Source organism: Ipomoea nil, unplaced genomic scaffold (genome assembly GCF_001879475.1).
Source record: "Ipomoea nil cultivar Tokyo-kokei standard unplaced genomic scaffold, Asagao_1.1 scaffold2922, whole genome shotgun sequence".
NCBI classification, from domain to species: Eukaryota; Viridiplantae; Streptophyta; class Magnoliopsida; order Solanales; family Convolvulaceae; genus Ipomoea; species Ipomoea nil.
In genome coordinates this window covers 384519-398389 of record NW_017619350.1, presented here as the reverse complement: position 1 = coordinate 398389, position 13871 = coordinate 384519, and the positions used below count along the sequence as shown (strand labels likewise).

Sequence of the window (13871 nt, the reverse complement as noted above, 5' to 3'; positions counted from 1 at the left end):
GGAATCTCCTTCAAATGCTAGGGGCTGAACTTGGTCTATAAAATATAAAAAACGCAATCAATTTACTCAACTTATGGGCTTGGTCCATCTCAATTGGGCTATTCAAGCTTTAACAACTTGGTCTATAAAATATAAAAAATGCAATCAATTTACTCAACTTATGGGCTTGGTCCATCTGAATTGGGATATTCAAGCTTTAACTAAACAATTCAAATACGTTACTAGAGTCTTTTCTTTTTTATACTTAAAAAAAAAAAAAGGAGTAATAAGTTTTTTTTTTTTTTCTGAATCAAGGGGAGGGGGGAAACCCGAAAGATAAAACACTACTAAAAACCACGTTGCCTAGACACTCCCATGGAATCATCCAAGAGCGCCTGAAGAATCGCGGCCTCCGGTTAAGCCATCACACTTAATCCTTGAGGGCCACCCAAAGCTTCCTTTGCCAGCCAGTCTGCCACAACATTCTGTTTCCGATGGACATGTTCCACACGCACAACCCAACCCTTTTGAAGCCACCTCTTGCAATCACTAATAATGTTAGGCACATTCCCATTTGGGAGATCACGTGCATCTCTTCCCGTAATCCAGTCCATCGCTTTCTTGGCATCGCTTTCAATCACAACCCTCCTAAGTCCTAACCTCATGGTCCCATGCGAGTTCTAGACCTTTGAGGATACCCCAGACTTCCGCCTTTACAGTCGAGCCATCCCCGATGTTGCACTTGAACCCCCACATCCATTCCCCGACACAGTTGTGCCAAAGGCTAATAAGTTATGACAAAAAAAGTATGATTGACCCATGTAATATAACAGAAATATCATTAATGGTTTGCAATTTTGTTTCTTTGTTTGGTTTTGATGGACAATATGCAACTTTCACAAAACTCAAACTTAGAACGTTGTAGTTACTAAATCAACTACCAACTAGAGTTGTCCTTAATTAAACTGTAAATAAGGACCAATACCCTTAATTTATAGAATATGAAACTTTTGCTTCAATAAACAATACTCATTATGTCTCATTTTACTTGTATTGTTTACTATTCATTGATCAAATCAACTATTTTTTTATTGCTTATTTTGTGAGTATATGTGTACGAAAATAAGAAAAAAAAAAAAAGGTTCAGTAACACGTATAACAGGACAAATAAACTAACGGTAGTGGTGACTTGGAATGACATTTCATGTGCTGTCTTATAAGATGGTTATCTTATTGTCAAAACTCGAAAGGGTTATGGTTTTCAACGTACCTCATTATTTTGTCTGGCATGTTGGACAGCTGGTTTGATCGTTTCTGTAAATATCTGTCATTTGCTAAACTTCACCAATAATACTGTAAAAGAAAAAAAAAAAAAAAAAAAAAAAGGAAAATGGGAGGGAGTACTGTTTTTAATTTTTAATATCTTTTTGGTAAGTCGGACTCTATTTTCGGAATTTTTTTTTTTGTCAATATTGTACACGTGATAATAGAATTATCTTATTTTCGTACGGCGGGTGATGAAATGTCAAAAGCAAAATCAATGGCGTCGTTAAAACGTTAACGGAGAAAATTGCGAGTGTGAGTCACCGCGAATCAAAGAAACCCGCGTGGTCTGTATAATAATAAAACAGGCGGGCGGAGTCTCCGATTAGACGAAGACGGCGACGACGATTCTGCGGGGAGATTGTGGAGCTCTCTCTCAAACGATCAATCTTTAATCTTCTCTTCATCGTTACAGATTGATCATTTTAGATCTCCCGCGCTCCCCCCGCCGATCTCACGTCGTTAATTTCTGCACTTGCTTTGAAGTTTCAATTTGTCCTGTAAATTTTTATTTATTTTTACTTTCACTTCCTATGTAAAAATTGGCCTCCTCGTAGTTCGAGTGCGTTTGGCGGGAAATCAATATTTGTCATTGTCTTAGATTTTCGTCGTTTTGGGAGGTTTATTAAGTTTGAAAATCGCAACACTAGCAATTATTGTGTATTTGTATATGCATTGAGGCCTTGAGGGTGTATAGAAAAACGGACAGGGGATTTGGGAGTGATGGCGGTTTCCGACAACGCGAGAGGGCTAATTCTGGCAATGTTGTCAAGCTTGTTTATCGGGACGAGCTTTATCTTGAAGAAGAAGGGGCTGAAGCGTGCTGCCGCCGGCGGTACTCGAGCAGGTCCGAGTTGAATCTCATCTTTTTCTTTAATAAAAATTCCTTCTTGATTGATTTTTATCTACTTTCTTTTGGGCTTGACTGGTTTATCTCTTTGAATTGAGCTATTTTTGTTTCCCCCTTCCAAATATTTGCTGCAGGTGTTGGGGGCTATTCTTACTTGCAAGAACCTCTTTGGTGGGCTGGCATGATTACTAGTAAGTAGAGCATGAGCTATAGCCCTTCTTGTATCTCCTTTTAAAGAAAGTGAAAGGATTTATGATGGTTCTGGTGTTTAATTTGGTACAACATTTTGACATGTAGTGATTGTTGGAGAAGTTGCAAACTTTGTGGCTTATGTTTATGCCCCAGCAGTTCTTGTGACCCCCCTTGGTGCATTGAGTATAATAGTCAGGTAAACATCTGATATCTATGACCTCTGTAAACTTTGGATGATGTTTATGAAGAAACTAATAACCATATTGATGGATCCAAACAGTGCTGTTTTGGCACACTTTATGTTGAAAGAACGACTACGGAAACTATGCATGCTGGGTTGTGCTTCGTGTATTGTAGGGTCTGTGGTAATTGTAATACATGCTCCTCAGGAGCGTGTGCCAACTTCTATTCAAGAAATCTGGAATTTGGCAACTCAACCAGGTTATCACCATCTGTCTTCTACACCTATCTGGTTGCAATTGTTAAGCCATATGTTGTTACTGATGTTACCCCTGTTGCTTCTTTCAACAGCATTTTTAATTTATGTAGCAGCAACATTATTGATTGTGCTGGCATTGATATTGCATTTCGAGGCTCAGTATGGGCAGACAAACTTACTGGTTTACTTGGGTATTTGTTCCTTAATGGGTTCATTGACGGTAACTGTTTGTGACTTTGTTCCTTAATGAGTTCGATCACTTAAATTGTTTGGTTCTTCTTGGGGGCTTAATTGGTGTATACTTTCCATGCTTGCGTGCAGGTTGTGAGCATAAAAGCCATTGGAATTGCAATAAAACTTACTCTAGAGGGAATAAGTCAAATTGCATATCCACAAACATGGTTTTTTCTCATGGTTACAGTGATATGTGCAATCACACAGTTGAATTACCTAAACAAGGTACTGTTACTAGTCATGGCGTTCTATTTCTGTGGTTTTTTGGTTTCTAAGGAGTTCTTGACTCTGTTTTACCAATCATTTGAGTTACTTTCTTTCTATTGCTAAGATTTCCCCAACTTCATGAACCTTTGAATTGCAATATTGTGCTTGGTAATTTCATACATTCCTGGACCACACTGATATATATAATGCAACATTTCTGTAGGCACTTGATACATTCAATACAGCAATTGTTTCTCCAGTATATTATGTATTGTTCACCACCCTTACCATTGTTGCGAGCGCAATAATGTTCAAGGTATTTAGTGTTTTGCAGTTTTTCAAAATTATGGTTCCAGGGCAACTCAAATTAATACCCATCCATCCTTTTTAAACTTTCCACAGGACTGGGCAGAACAAGATGCTAGCAGCATAGCATCTGAGATATGTGGATTTGTGACTGTACTTTCTGGAACCATTATACTTCACGTTGCTAGAGAACAGGAACCAACAAATCCTCCGGGTATGACAACTAAATCTGTTTTATCTATTTGACTATTCCAATAAACAAACACATATATGTTATGGAGTATTTGCCATAAAAAATCCCTTCCTTATGCAACTTTGTTTCATGTCAAGTTACTCTTTAAGTTTAGCTTAGACAATATATATAATTGATAAATGCAGGAACCATAATTTGGTATGATGAAGAACAGATAAAAGATATGGAGGATGCACATTATATTACATTGCAGAGTTCAGAGTATTTCACATGATTTTATAATGTACAGAGATGGTTGTGATTTATGAGAGTCTCATTCCCAGCAGTACAATATGTCCAAACTGACTTCATTTGCAGCTTCACTGGAATAGAATTCCTAATTTTTGCTAAGCAAGTACTTACACTTGCCAGTTCTTCATTCTGGGTTGAACAAGTTGCTGAGGTCTACATAGGGAGAAATGTGGTTTGATCAATTCGATGTGCATTATCCGAAGAAATCTTGATCTGTTGGCACATGAACTTGTGGATACTGCATCCGTTTGAGGTTTGTTTAGATAAGCCTGGTTCTTCTATGCTCTTTTGATTTTGAATTCTTTGGTGTAAAATTTTGTCCAACCTGAGTTTATACTGTAAAAATGGCAGTCATTTTCTTGACCCTTGCTTATACGGTTCAATATTGAAGATGGAACTCTTGTTTAGAATCTGGTTCAACTAAAAATATTTCCAACTGAAAGCTTAAGCTGTTCGTTACAGTATAAACTGCTCCAGGGTGGATATATTGTTAAAATGCTTGGTGTATTTGAAGAAAAAGAAGTGCATTGTTCTCTTATAACAATGCGCCATGCTGTTTACGCTTACCAATTATCCCAACTGTTGAGTTTATTATGACACAAAATTTTGGATTTAATTTGAAATTATTATTTGCTCCATATTTACTACTCATAAATTATTTTTTTAATAATACCAAACGTATGCATTGATCAATATTATTTTGTGTATACCAGCATCCTCAATAGTTGTAGACTTTGATGAGTTTTTGCAGGTGTAATTATATGGGTGATAAAGTATAAATAAGTCACTGAATTACTTGGGAAACAGTAATTAAGCCATCGAACTCAAATAATCTCCAAATAAGCCATTGAACCCGGCAAAAAAAAAAAACAATTAACACTTTTAACAGGTTAATTTCAGGTTTTTGCTTACTGAATTGCCAAATGTTTATTTTATTTATGTTTTTTTTATTATAATCTACCTACCTAGTAATATATTTTAAGTAATTATAGTCAAAATAATTGTCTTGTCTAGTTTCTAATTTATTTATTGAGTTAATACCCAAAATCGTCCTCGACTATAGTGGTTTTTCTCAATTTTGTCCTAAACGACTTTGGTGACCTAATATCGTCCCAGACTTTTATGTTTCGCTCAATTTTGTCCCATACTTTTGTGTTTTTGCTCAATTTAGTCCCTCATTTGTTATTCTATCCATTTGGTGTTAAATGAATAGACAATTAAGTAATTTTAATATTGGCATCTCTTTACTCATAAACATGTGAACTGCGAAATCCATTTTTTTTTTTTACAAATTAGTCCCAGAATTACTCCTAAAACTGCGAATATAAAATTTGATTTGCAGGTCCGGGAGTAATTCTGGGTGTAATTCGTACAAGAAAGAGGAATTTCCCACTTCACAAGTTGAAAGTAAAGAGAGATCAATATTGACATTATTGAATTGTCCCTAAATTTAACACCAATTTGACGGAATAACAAATAGAGGACTAAATTGAGCGAACACACAAAAGTCTGGGACGATATTAGGTCACCAAAGTCGTTTAGGATGAAATTGAGAAAAACCACTATAGTCGAGGATGATTTTGGGTATTAACTCTTTATTTATTATTTTTAAAACAGAAGATCCTGTAAAAAATAATAATAAATAAATAAATCAAATCTTGACAAGACAAAACTATTTTGATTATAATTACTTTAAAATGTATTACTATGTAGGGTTATAATAAAAAAATGTAAATAAAATAAACATTTGACAATTTAGTCAGCAAAAATTTGGAGTAGTGGGTTATTTGAGTTGGATGGCTTAATTGTTATTTTTCAAATAGTTCAATGATTTATTTGTACTTTATCCCTTAGAAGAAAAAGATGGGAGGGAAGGGAAAAACGGGGAAAAAAAAATAGCAAAAAACAATTTGAAAAAAAAAATAGTTAGAGTAACACACTCGGGCGCTAGTTTTGCGTCTCACGCGACACTGTCTTTGCTTTGTTTATTTCTTGGTAGGTCTTACTACGGAGACAAAAATTATATCTTTATCTAATGAAAAAGTACCAAAAAAACTTTTCTTCTATTTGTTGAAAAATCATGTTTAAATTTTTACTTTCTAATATGCAAAAAAAATCATGTTTAAATTTTTACTTTCTAATATGCAAAACTTCATCAACAATTACTATTGTGGTTATCCTAATCTTAATAAGAGAAAAATTTTGTTCAATGTTTTGTGTATTAGTTACGAGTTTTCCTAATTATTTAAAGATAAAGAAAAGAATATAGTAAGTATTTGACGGATACGCAACCTAATAAAACAACTTACATCCAATCCCAATAGGAATATGATAGATATATTTCCGTTTCACACGCACCGTAGGATTATTGATCATATCGGACATGTTATATAACTGACGAAACCGATCTCTTAGCGTTACGCAAAAATCCTAAGAGATTGGCAGAGAAGAACTCCTAAGAGCATGGCGGCAACTGTGAGCGTGTGGGGAAAGCCGGGAGCTTGGGCCTTGGATTCTGAGGAGAATGAATCCCAGCTTAAGCAGCAGTCAGTTAACGACGACACCCAATCTAAAGGTAGCGGCGGCGGCGCTGCGGCGGCGCTTTCCGATTTCCCTTCACTGGCTACCGCCGCCGCCGCCAAGACTAAGAAGAAGAAGCCGCAAACCTTGTCTTTGCAGGAGTTTTCCACTTACGGCTCTGCTAAGCAGGTTCAGTCCGTAGGCCTCACACCTGATGAGATGGTTTCTCTTCCGACTGGCCCTCGCGAACGAACTGCTGAGGAGCTCGACCGCTCTAGGCTCGGTGGTGGGTTTAAATCGTACGGTTCTTCGTACGACAGGCCGGCTCGGGGCTCGTCGGACGAGTCTGGCCGGCGAGGCGGGTTCGGTAGGGACTCCAGTCGTGAATTTACCCCTTCTCGCGCTGACGAGACCGATGACTGGGGAGCATCCAAGAAATTTACACCCGGAAACGGTTTTGAGAGAAGGGAAAGAGGGGAGAGGGGAGGGTTTTTCTCTGATTCGAATTCCCGCGCTGACGGGTCCGATAATTGGGCGGCGAATAAATCCTTCGTCCCGTCCGAGGGTCGGAGGATTGAGAGGAGAGTCGGGTTTGAATCAAGCGGCGGCGGTGCTGATTCAGATAATTGGACAAAGAGGAAGGAAGATGAAGGACGGAAATTCGGTGCATTTGATAGTTTAAGAGAGAAAAGAATGAATAATGTTTCAGAACCCGAGGCTTGGGGGAGAAAGAGAGATGACAGTAATGGCAGACCAAGGCTAAATTTGCAGCCCAGGACAATTCCCATAGGTGAAGGGCAGCAGAACGACAATGGAACCACAGGGAAGCCAAAGGGGTCGAACCCATTCGGGCAAGCTAGGCCGAGAGAAGAGATTCTGAAGGAGAAGGGGCAAGACTGGAAGGAGATTGATCACAAGCTGGAGTCTTTAAAGATGAAGGAGGCTGGAAAGAAGAGTTCTGGGAGCAGTAAAGAAGGAGCTTCTCCTGAGAAGAGGACAGAAAGGAGTTGGAGGAGGTTTGATATGAATGCTGATACTCATTCCAGGTTGGTGATATAACCTTTCTTTTCATTCTGATTTCTGATTGGTATGGTTAACTGCCTATTCTTTCAATTATTTGCTGCTTTGTGCAATCAATTTGTTGTGATTCTTCTGAATTTCTTCCCCTTATTATTAACTTATAGACTGTGTTCTAGTCCTAATATACATTACAAGTTGGGATAGACTGAATGTGATAATCAGTGTTGAATGCTCTATAAACTAACTTCAGGCTTATTGCTACAAGTTTAAATGATTGCATTTGAGTTAATGAGCTCTGATCATATGTACATTACCTAGAGATATGCATTATAAATTCACTTTGGTCTTTTGCATTATTTATACCTGTGTTTCTATCTGTATAAAAGAGTAGGGGAAAGATGGACTGATATTCCAGCATTTCGAATTCTCATTCTATTTCTTAACAAAGTCATGCCTGAAGAATTTTGATTGTAGTAGTACAAATGTTGTTGCCATTTGTAGGGATGGTATGTTTGAAGAACCCTTGTAGTATCAGCCCAAGGCCTTTTCTCGCTCTTTTGGGTTGTTCCTTGGGGCATAATTTTGGTTTGAACACAACTTTTTGCTCTGAGTATCTATATTCTTAATCTAATAGCTATATTTGCTGTAGAGCTGAGAACACTGTAAATGGATCTTCGGAGGAAGCTGGAGCTGGAGAATGCAAAAGTTACGCTGAAGCTTGCCAACGAGAGAACTAGTGGTGCAGAAAGGGTTTTGAGATGCTAGGCTATGAGACAATACACACTTCTATTTTTGTTAATAATCTGTAAGCTTGTTTAATTTCTTCCATTGTGTAGTGGAAAAAGTGAAGCAATTTTTGTAGACCTACAAAATTAGAACCTTTATCTGATGACTCTGCTTATGTTCTAGTGAATGTGGAGTCGATACAATCATTTGTTATTACAAACAAGAACAAGAATAAAAATGTGTTTAGATTGGTGTCAGCTGCTACTGTTATATTGCAAATTACATTATAGTTTCAGTAATCTTTGAGAGACAAGTCTTTCTTGTTGGATGATATTCCCACAAGAATCAGAACTGTGACAGCTGAGAAGTTATTGCAGATAAAGTGAATCCAACAAGGCAACAACTAAGTTATCTTGTTGTTACATATGTTTTTCACAAAATTCATGCTTTTGAAACACTAAAACTAAAACTACCTTCATCCCTGCATTATCCATCATTATATTAATCATTTATCCTTGACAACAGTGACAAAATACAATGTAGTTGAAGAAGTTACTCCAAAAAAGTAAGAAAAGTGCAACCATCATTATTACACTAAATTATTGTTTTCTCCTCTACTTTAGTGGCCAATTAAGATAGGAGTAAATAAATTTCCATCTTCCGAACTCTCGAGATAGAATAGGGAAAAGGGTAGGTGTCGTATTCCAGCAATGGAAGGGGGTGTTGAAATGCATTAACTGCAAATTTGCATGCTGGAAGTTGATGAATGTATAAGTGTCTGTCTAAATGAGATCACTTTCCGTACCCTTCTCACTTATTTTCCAGATCTCTTTTTCAAGGACTCATAAATGCCAATGCATGGTGACAGTTGATTGTTGTAACACTAGCTAGCTCTCACCAAATCCTAATAAATTCTTGTCCCCATTCCTCTGTTCACATTCAAGATTTCAACTTTCATACTCTCACCTTCCTCCTCCTCCTTTACAGCTTCTGCCATTCCTGCTGCTTTATTAAATTTAAATCCCCTGATTCTGCACCATCATCTTATCCGCCATGGATTGGTTCTTCAAGCTTTGGTTCGCTGCTTTTCTGACTGCAGCCGCTGCCATTGGTACAACTCATGGGCTAACCATTATCTCCGGCACTGTGTTCTGTGATCAGTGTAAAGATGGCAAAGTTTCCCTTTTTGATTATCCAGTATACGGTAAAGGAAGAGTCTTTAGCCTTCTTGATTAGTTTTGTTCTCATTCTTGTTCATGACATGACTCAAGGACAAGTTTTGTGCAGGAATAAAAGTGGCAATGGCATGCCCAGACGGGAACGGGCAAATGACAACACGGGGAGAGGAAAGTACGAATTGGTTAGGAGGTTTCAACATGAGATTTGACAGCACCCAAGATTTGAGCAACTGTTTTGCGCAGGTTTCCGGCAGTAGCCAACCGTCGGCAACCTGCGGGGCAGCCGGCGGTCCACCCAAGCCTCTAAAGCTAATGTTCAGGATGTTTGATATGGAAATGTATGCAGTGGATGCTCTGATTTCTCAGCCTGCTCAGCCTATGTCCTTCTGCCCATCTTCTTCCGTGCCCGCACCAGTCACTCCTTCGCCGCCTGTAACGCCTGCACTGCCGCCATTGCCAAGCTTACCCCCAATGCCTCCATCCCCATTTCTAGAAGCTTCAGCCTGCCCATACCAGTAAGTTAACAAGTTAGCCTATAAATAAATTAGTTTCACTCAGGTGGACGTAGACACATTGCTGAACCACGTAAATCTTGCATTCTTTCTTGACTTTCTGCCATTATTATTGTTTCTTGTTCTTGTTAATCTCAACATGTATATTACAGGAAATGGATAATGCCAGAATACAGATGCTATTGGAAGGTTGTGAGTCCTGATGCAAAAGTGGGGGTTGTTTTCGGGCTGCTGGCGGCCCGGAAATATGGAACAGACATGACACTTTGGGAAGGGATGAAGGGAAGAGGGGAGCCCTACAGGACACTGCTAAGGGAAGGAACAACAGCCCTTCTCAACTCATATACTACCTTACTGTTCCCATTCCACCCTCTGGGAGTCGTCGAACGAATGAATTGGGCATTGATGGGATCTACACAGCAAGTCCTCCACACTGCTCTCAGTTTCATGAGAGCAAACTCTGGAATCTCTCTGCCTACTTCTACCTGCAGATTCACTCCTTGCACCACAAATTCTTGATTTATATAGTACGTGTATTCTACTATACAGTCAATTTCTGGGTTTATGGATGGCTTGTAATGTTGGGTTATACTAATACTCAATATATATTTGTTATGGTTATTGTTGTGTATGGACCAAAATACGCATTTCTGTCAGGTCCTTTTACTGATAATGATATATGGTTAGTATTCCTGTATCATCACCTTTAATTTGTCCGTGATTCATGTTACAATGAAGTACTTATTTCCCTTTTGTTATTAAATGGAGATTAGATGGCAAACAGTTTTTTATAAACTAATGTTCATTACTAATCATAATAATTGTTCACCACAGTCCTTTTCCCTGGGACAGTTGTATCCATGACTATGAGTACTCATTGTCAAAGTTGATTGCAGCAGCAAACATGATGATGGCTCCATCATCTGCTCTAGCCGTTGTACTATGAGTTATTTCAATTTTCCCATTTCAATTCGTCTCGACTAAAAAGTTACATAGATAGCTTGAGGATATTATTATTGAGTACATTGATAAGCGATTTTCATCTAATACTAATAGCTTACTCTCATTGTTTTATATATTACCAAGAAAGCAAAACTGTTTTATATTTAGTTTAGAAAACTTGTGGTGACTAAGTCGGGTAAGTAATAGTAGTAAGAAGCATTCAAATCATTTTTATCTCTATGCAGTTGTCTACAAGACAATTGTCTTGGTAATATGAGCCGCACTATACTTTAATTTGTTCAATTCATAAGTTTGTTGTCATGTCGTTAAGGAATCTCTATTCCTTATATGTTGAACGAATCAAAGTAAGGTAGATGGTCTGACCTTAAAACAAAAAGAAAAATACGACTTTGCCGTCCAATGAAGTTTGGCCTTGTTTTCTGATCTTTAAATATACACAGCAAACTGTTTTGTGCAGTAAATTACATACATAGGAATAAGGATAGATAGTTTCAGAGTTTGAGCCATAGTGATGAGCAGGCAGTTCTTGTTAGTGTTATTAGCTGTAGTGGCAGTAGTGTCGGGGTGGTGGAACAGTTACAGTTGCGATGCATTTAGAATAGAAGAAGCCACCATTGATGAACTCCGGGCTGCTTTCAAGCACAAGCAGCTGAGTTCTAGGCAGCTTGTGGAGTTTTACCTTGAAGAAATTCAAAAATCGAACCCAGTTCTCAAAGGGGTAATAGAAGTGAACCCGGATGCACTTGCGCAGGCTGACAGGGCTGACTATGAGAGGAAGGCAAATAAGCCTTGTTCCAATTCCAGGTTGCATGGTATCCCTATCCTTGTCAAGGACAACATTGGAACAAAGGATAAGCTTAACACCACTGCTGGATCCTTTGCTTTGCTGGGATCAGTGGTGCCTCGCGACGCTGGCGTGGTGATGAAGCTGCGGAAAGCAGGAGCCATTATCCTGGGGAAAGCTAGTTTGAGTGAGTGGTCTAGTTTTCGGTCTGTCAATGCTCCTAGTGGCTGGAGTGCTAGAGGAGGACAAGGAAAGGTGAGTATACTATACTACACTATTTGATTTCTGGATGGTAGATTATGGGTAAAAACACATAATTATTGAGTCCGGTTGAACATATAACCATTAATGTGCAATCTAACTAAACTATCAGCTTAGGCTTTTAGTTGAGATAAAGCACATGCTTCAATTCGCAGTATGAGAGTTTGGCTTCCTTTTGTGCAGAATCCCTATGTTCTCTCTGCGCAACCATGTGGTTCAAGCAGCGGCTCTGCAATTTCAGTGGCTACAAACATGGCGGCAGTGTCGTTAGGGACAGAGACCGATGGTTCTATCCTCTGTCCTTCTAGTTTCAATGCAGTAGTGGGCATTAAGCCAACCGTTGGTCTCACCAGCAGAGCTGGAGTTATCCCAATATCTCCAAGACAGGATACTGTAGGGTACGTAAACATTCTTTCATATCAACATTTACATCAGAATTAACGTTGGTTTTTTGTTTTTTTGTTTTCTGGAAGGCCAATCTGCAGAACTGTATCAGATGCTGCTCATGTTCTTGATGCTATTGTAGGCTTCGACTACAACGATGCGGAAGCAACACGAGCAGCAGAGAAGTTCATCCCCGCAGGTGGCTATACTCAGTTTCTGAAACTCGATGGTCTCAAGGGAAAGAGGATTGGAATAGTTAGGAACCCATTCTTTAACTTCAGCAGCAGTCCAGTCCTAGCTAAGAGTTTTGAATCCCATTTCCAAACCTTAAGGTAATTAATTAATCAGTGATAAACATACAGAAAGTAAAGATTATTTCATTTTACTTTCCTATGATGTTTACCAGGGAACAAGGAGCAGTCTTGATAGACAACGTAGAAATAGCCAACCTTAGTACTATTTTGGATCCCAATTCAAGCGGCGAATCTACAGTACTGCTGGCTGAGTTCAAGATCGCCATCAATGCTTACCTGCAAGCTCTCCTTCATTCTCCCGTTCGATCATTGCCTGATTTGATAGCCTTCAACAACAAGCACTCTGATTTGGTATTTCTAACTAACTTGACATTAGGCTAAGAATGATGTCTGTAATGTTTGAATGACTGTTGTGCGTGCAGGAGAAGATTAAGGAGTTTGGCCAACGGGCATTCCTCTTTGCGGAACAGACGAATGGGATTGGAGATGCAGAAAGGAAAGCTCTAAAGAACATGATGAGATTAACCGAAGAAGGGTTTGTGAAAACGGTGATGGAGAATAAGGTGGATGCATTGGTGACCCCTTCTTCGTTTGTTTCTTCGGTTCTTGCCATCGGCGGTTTCCCCGGAATCAGTGTTCCGGCAGCTTACAACAGCGACGGATTGCCTGTCGGCATCTGTTTTAGTGGATTGAAAGGCTCTGAGCCCACACTCATTGAGATTGGCTATGCATTTGAGCAAGCAACCAAGGCTAGAAAACTTCCTACATTTTTGCCCTCATAGGCAGATCCTTCAACAATACAATACTAATTGTATGAACAAATGGAATTTCTCTATCCAAAAATAATACTCATCTGAAAAAGTCATCGAAATGATCATGTCCAAAATATGATAGTATGAATTATTAAATATTGACAAAATCGATTATATGAGATTGCCACGAAAGACAATAAACTTCTGCCAAAATTAACTCTATAAAACAATTTCATACTTGTCATATCGTGATATTATGAGTTATATATGAATTTACGTACCTAACACTTTTCCTAGCAAAAATATACAAGATTATAATATTGAACATCATTTTCGATCTGTTGATTTGTTCTCTTATCAAATTTCTACTTCAACCTCCAAATGTAAATAAATGAATAATAACATGCAGAAGCAATTGGAAAAAATCAAAAATAGGACAATATTATAGTACATATGGAATATATTAGTATATGTTTCAATTATGAATAAGTTTTATGTGAAAT

The 13871-nt window shown here is 38.3% G+C and overlaps 4 protein-coding genes across 5 annotated transcripts; all 4 read left to right on the top strand.

Moving 5' to 3' along the window:
* Positions 1-1591: 1591 nt before the first annotated feature.
* LOC109161553 (probable magnesium transporter NIPA6) lies at positions 1592-4551 on the top strand. Of its 2 annotated transcripts, none has more exons than XR_002050932.1 (10): positions 1592-2149; positions 2287-2343; positions 2450-2540; positions 2625-2785; positions 2876-3003; positions 3105-3242; positions 3448-3540; positions 3627-3744; positions 3909-4267; positions 4366-4551. XR_002050932.1 is itself a non-coding variant. In XM_019310004.1 (10 exons), the coding sequence occupies exons 2-10, from the start codon at positions 2026-2028 to the stop codon at positions 3995-3997; spliced, it is 999 nt and encodes a 332-aa protein (XP_019165549.1). In that variant the 5' UTR covers positions 1592-1802; positions 2012-2025; the 3' UTR covers positions 3998-4551. The 2 variants fall into 2 exon arrangements, 1 of the variants encoding a protein (XP_019165549.1); XM_019310004.1 differs by having other exon boundaries at positions 1592-1802; positions 2012-2149; positions 3909-4551.
* A 1796-nt stretch (positions 4552-6347) lies between these two features.
* LOC109161536 (eukaryotic translation initiation factor 4B3-like) lies at positions 6348-8537 on the top strand. The gene is made up of 2 exons (XM_019309980.1): positions 6348-7580; positions 8204-8537. Exons 1-2 carry the CDS (start codon positions 6478-6480, stop codon positions 8289-8291), a joined length of 1191 nt encoding a protein of 396 aa, XP_019165525.1. The 5' UTR covers positions 6348-6477; the 3' UTR covers positions 8292-8537.
* A 312-nt stretch (positions 8538-8849) lies between these two features.
* Positions 8850-10733, top strand: LOC109161250. Its single transcript, XM_019309572.1, has 3 exons — positions 8850-9484; positions 9568-9973; positions 10123-10733. Exons 1-3 carry the CDS (start codon positions 9334-9336, stop codon positions 10487-10489), a joined length of 924 nt encoding a protein of 307 aa, XP_019165117.1. The 5' UTR covers positions 8850-9333; the 3' UTR covers positions 10490-10733.
* A 413-nt stretch (positions 10734-11146) lies between these two features.
* Positions 11147-13462, top strand: LOC109161301 (putative amidase C869.01). The gene is made up of 5 exons (XM_019309634.1): positions 11147-11972; positions 12162-12376; positions 12452-12694; positions 12769-12967; positions 13039-13462. Exons 1-5 carry the CDS (start codon positions 11445-11447, stop codon positions 13396-13398), a joined length of 1545 nt encoding a protein of 514 aa, XP_019165179.1. The 5' UTR covers positions 11147-11444; the 3' UTR covers positions 13399-13462.
* The last annotated feature ends 409 nt before the right edge of the window (positions 13463-13871 follow it).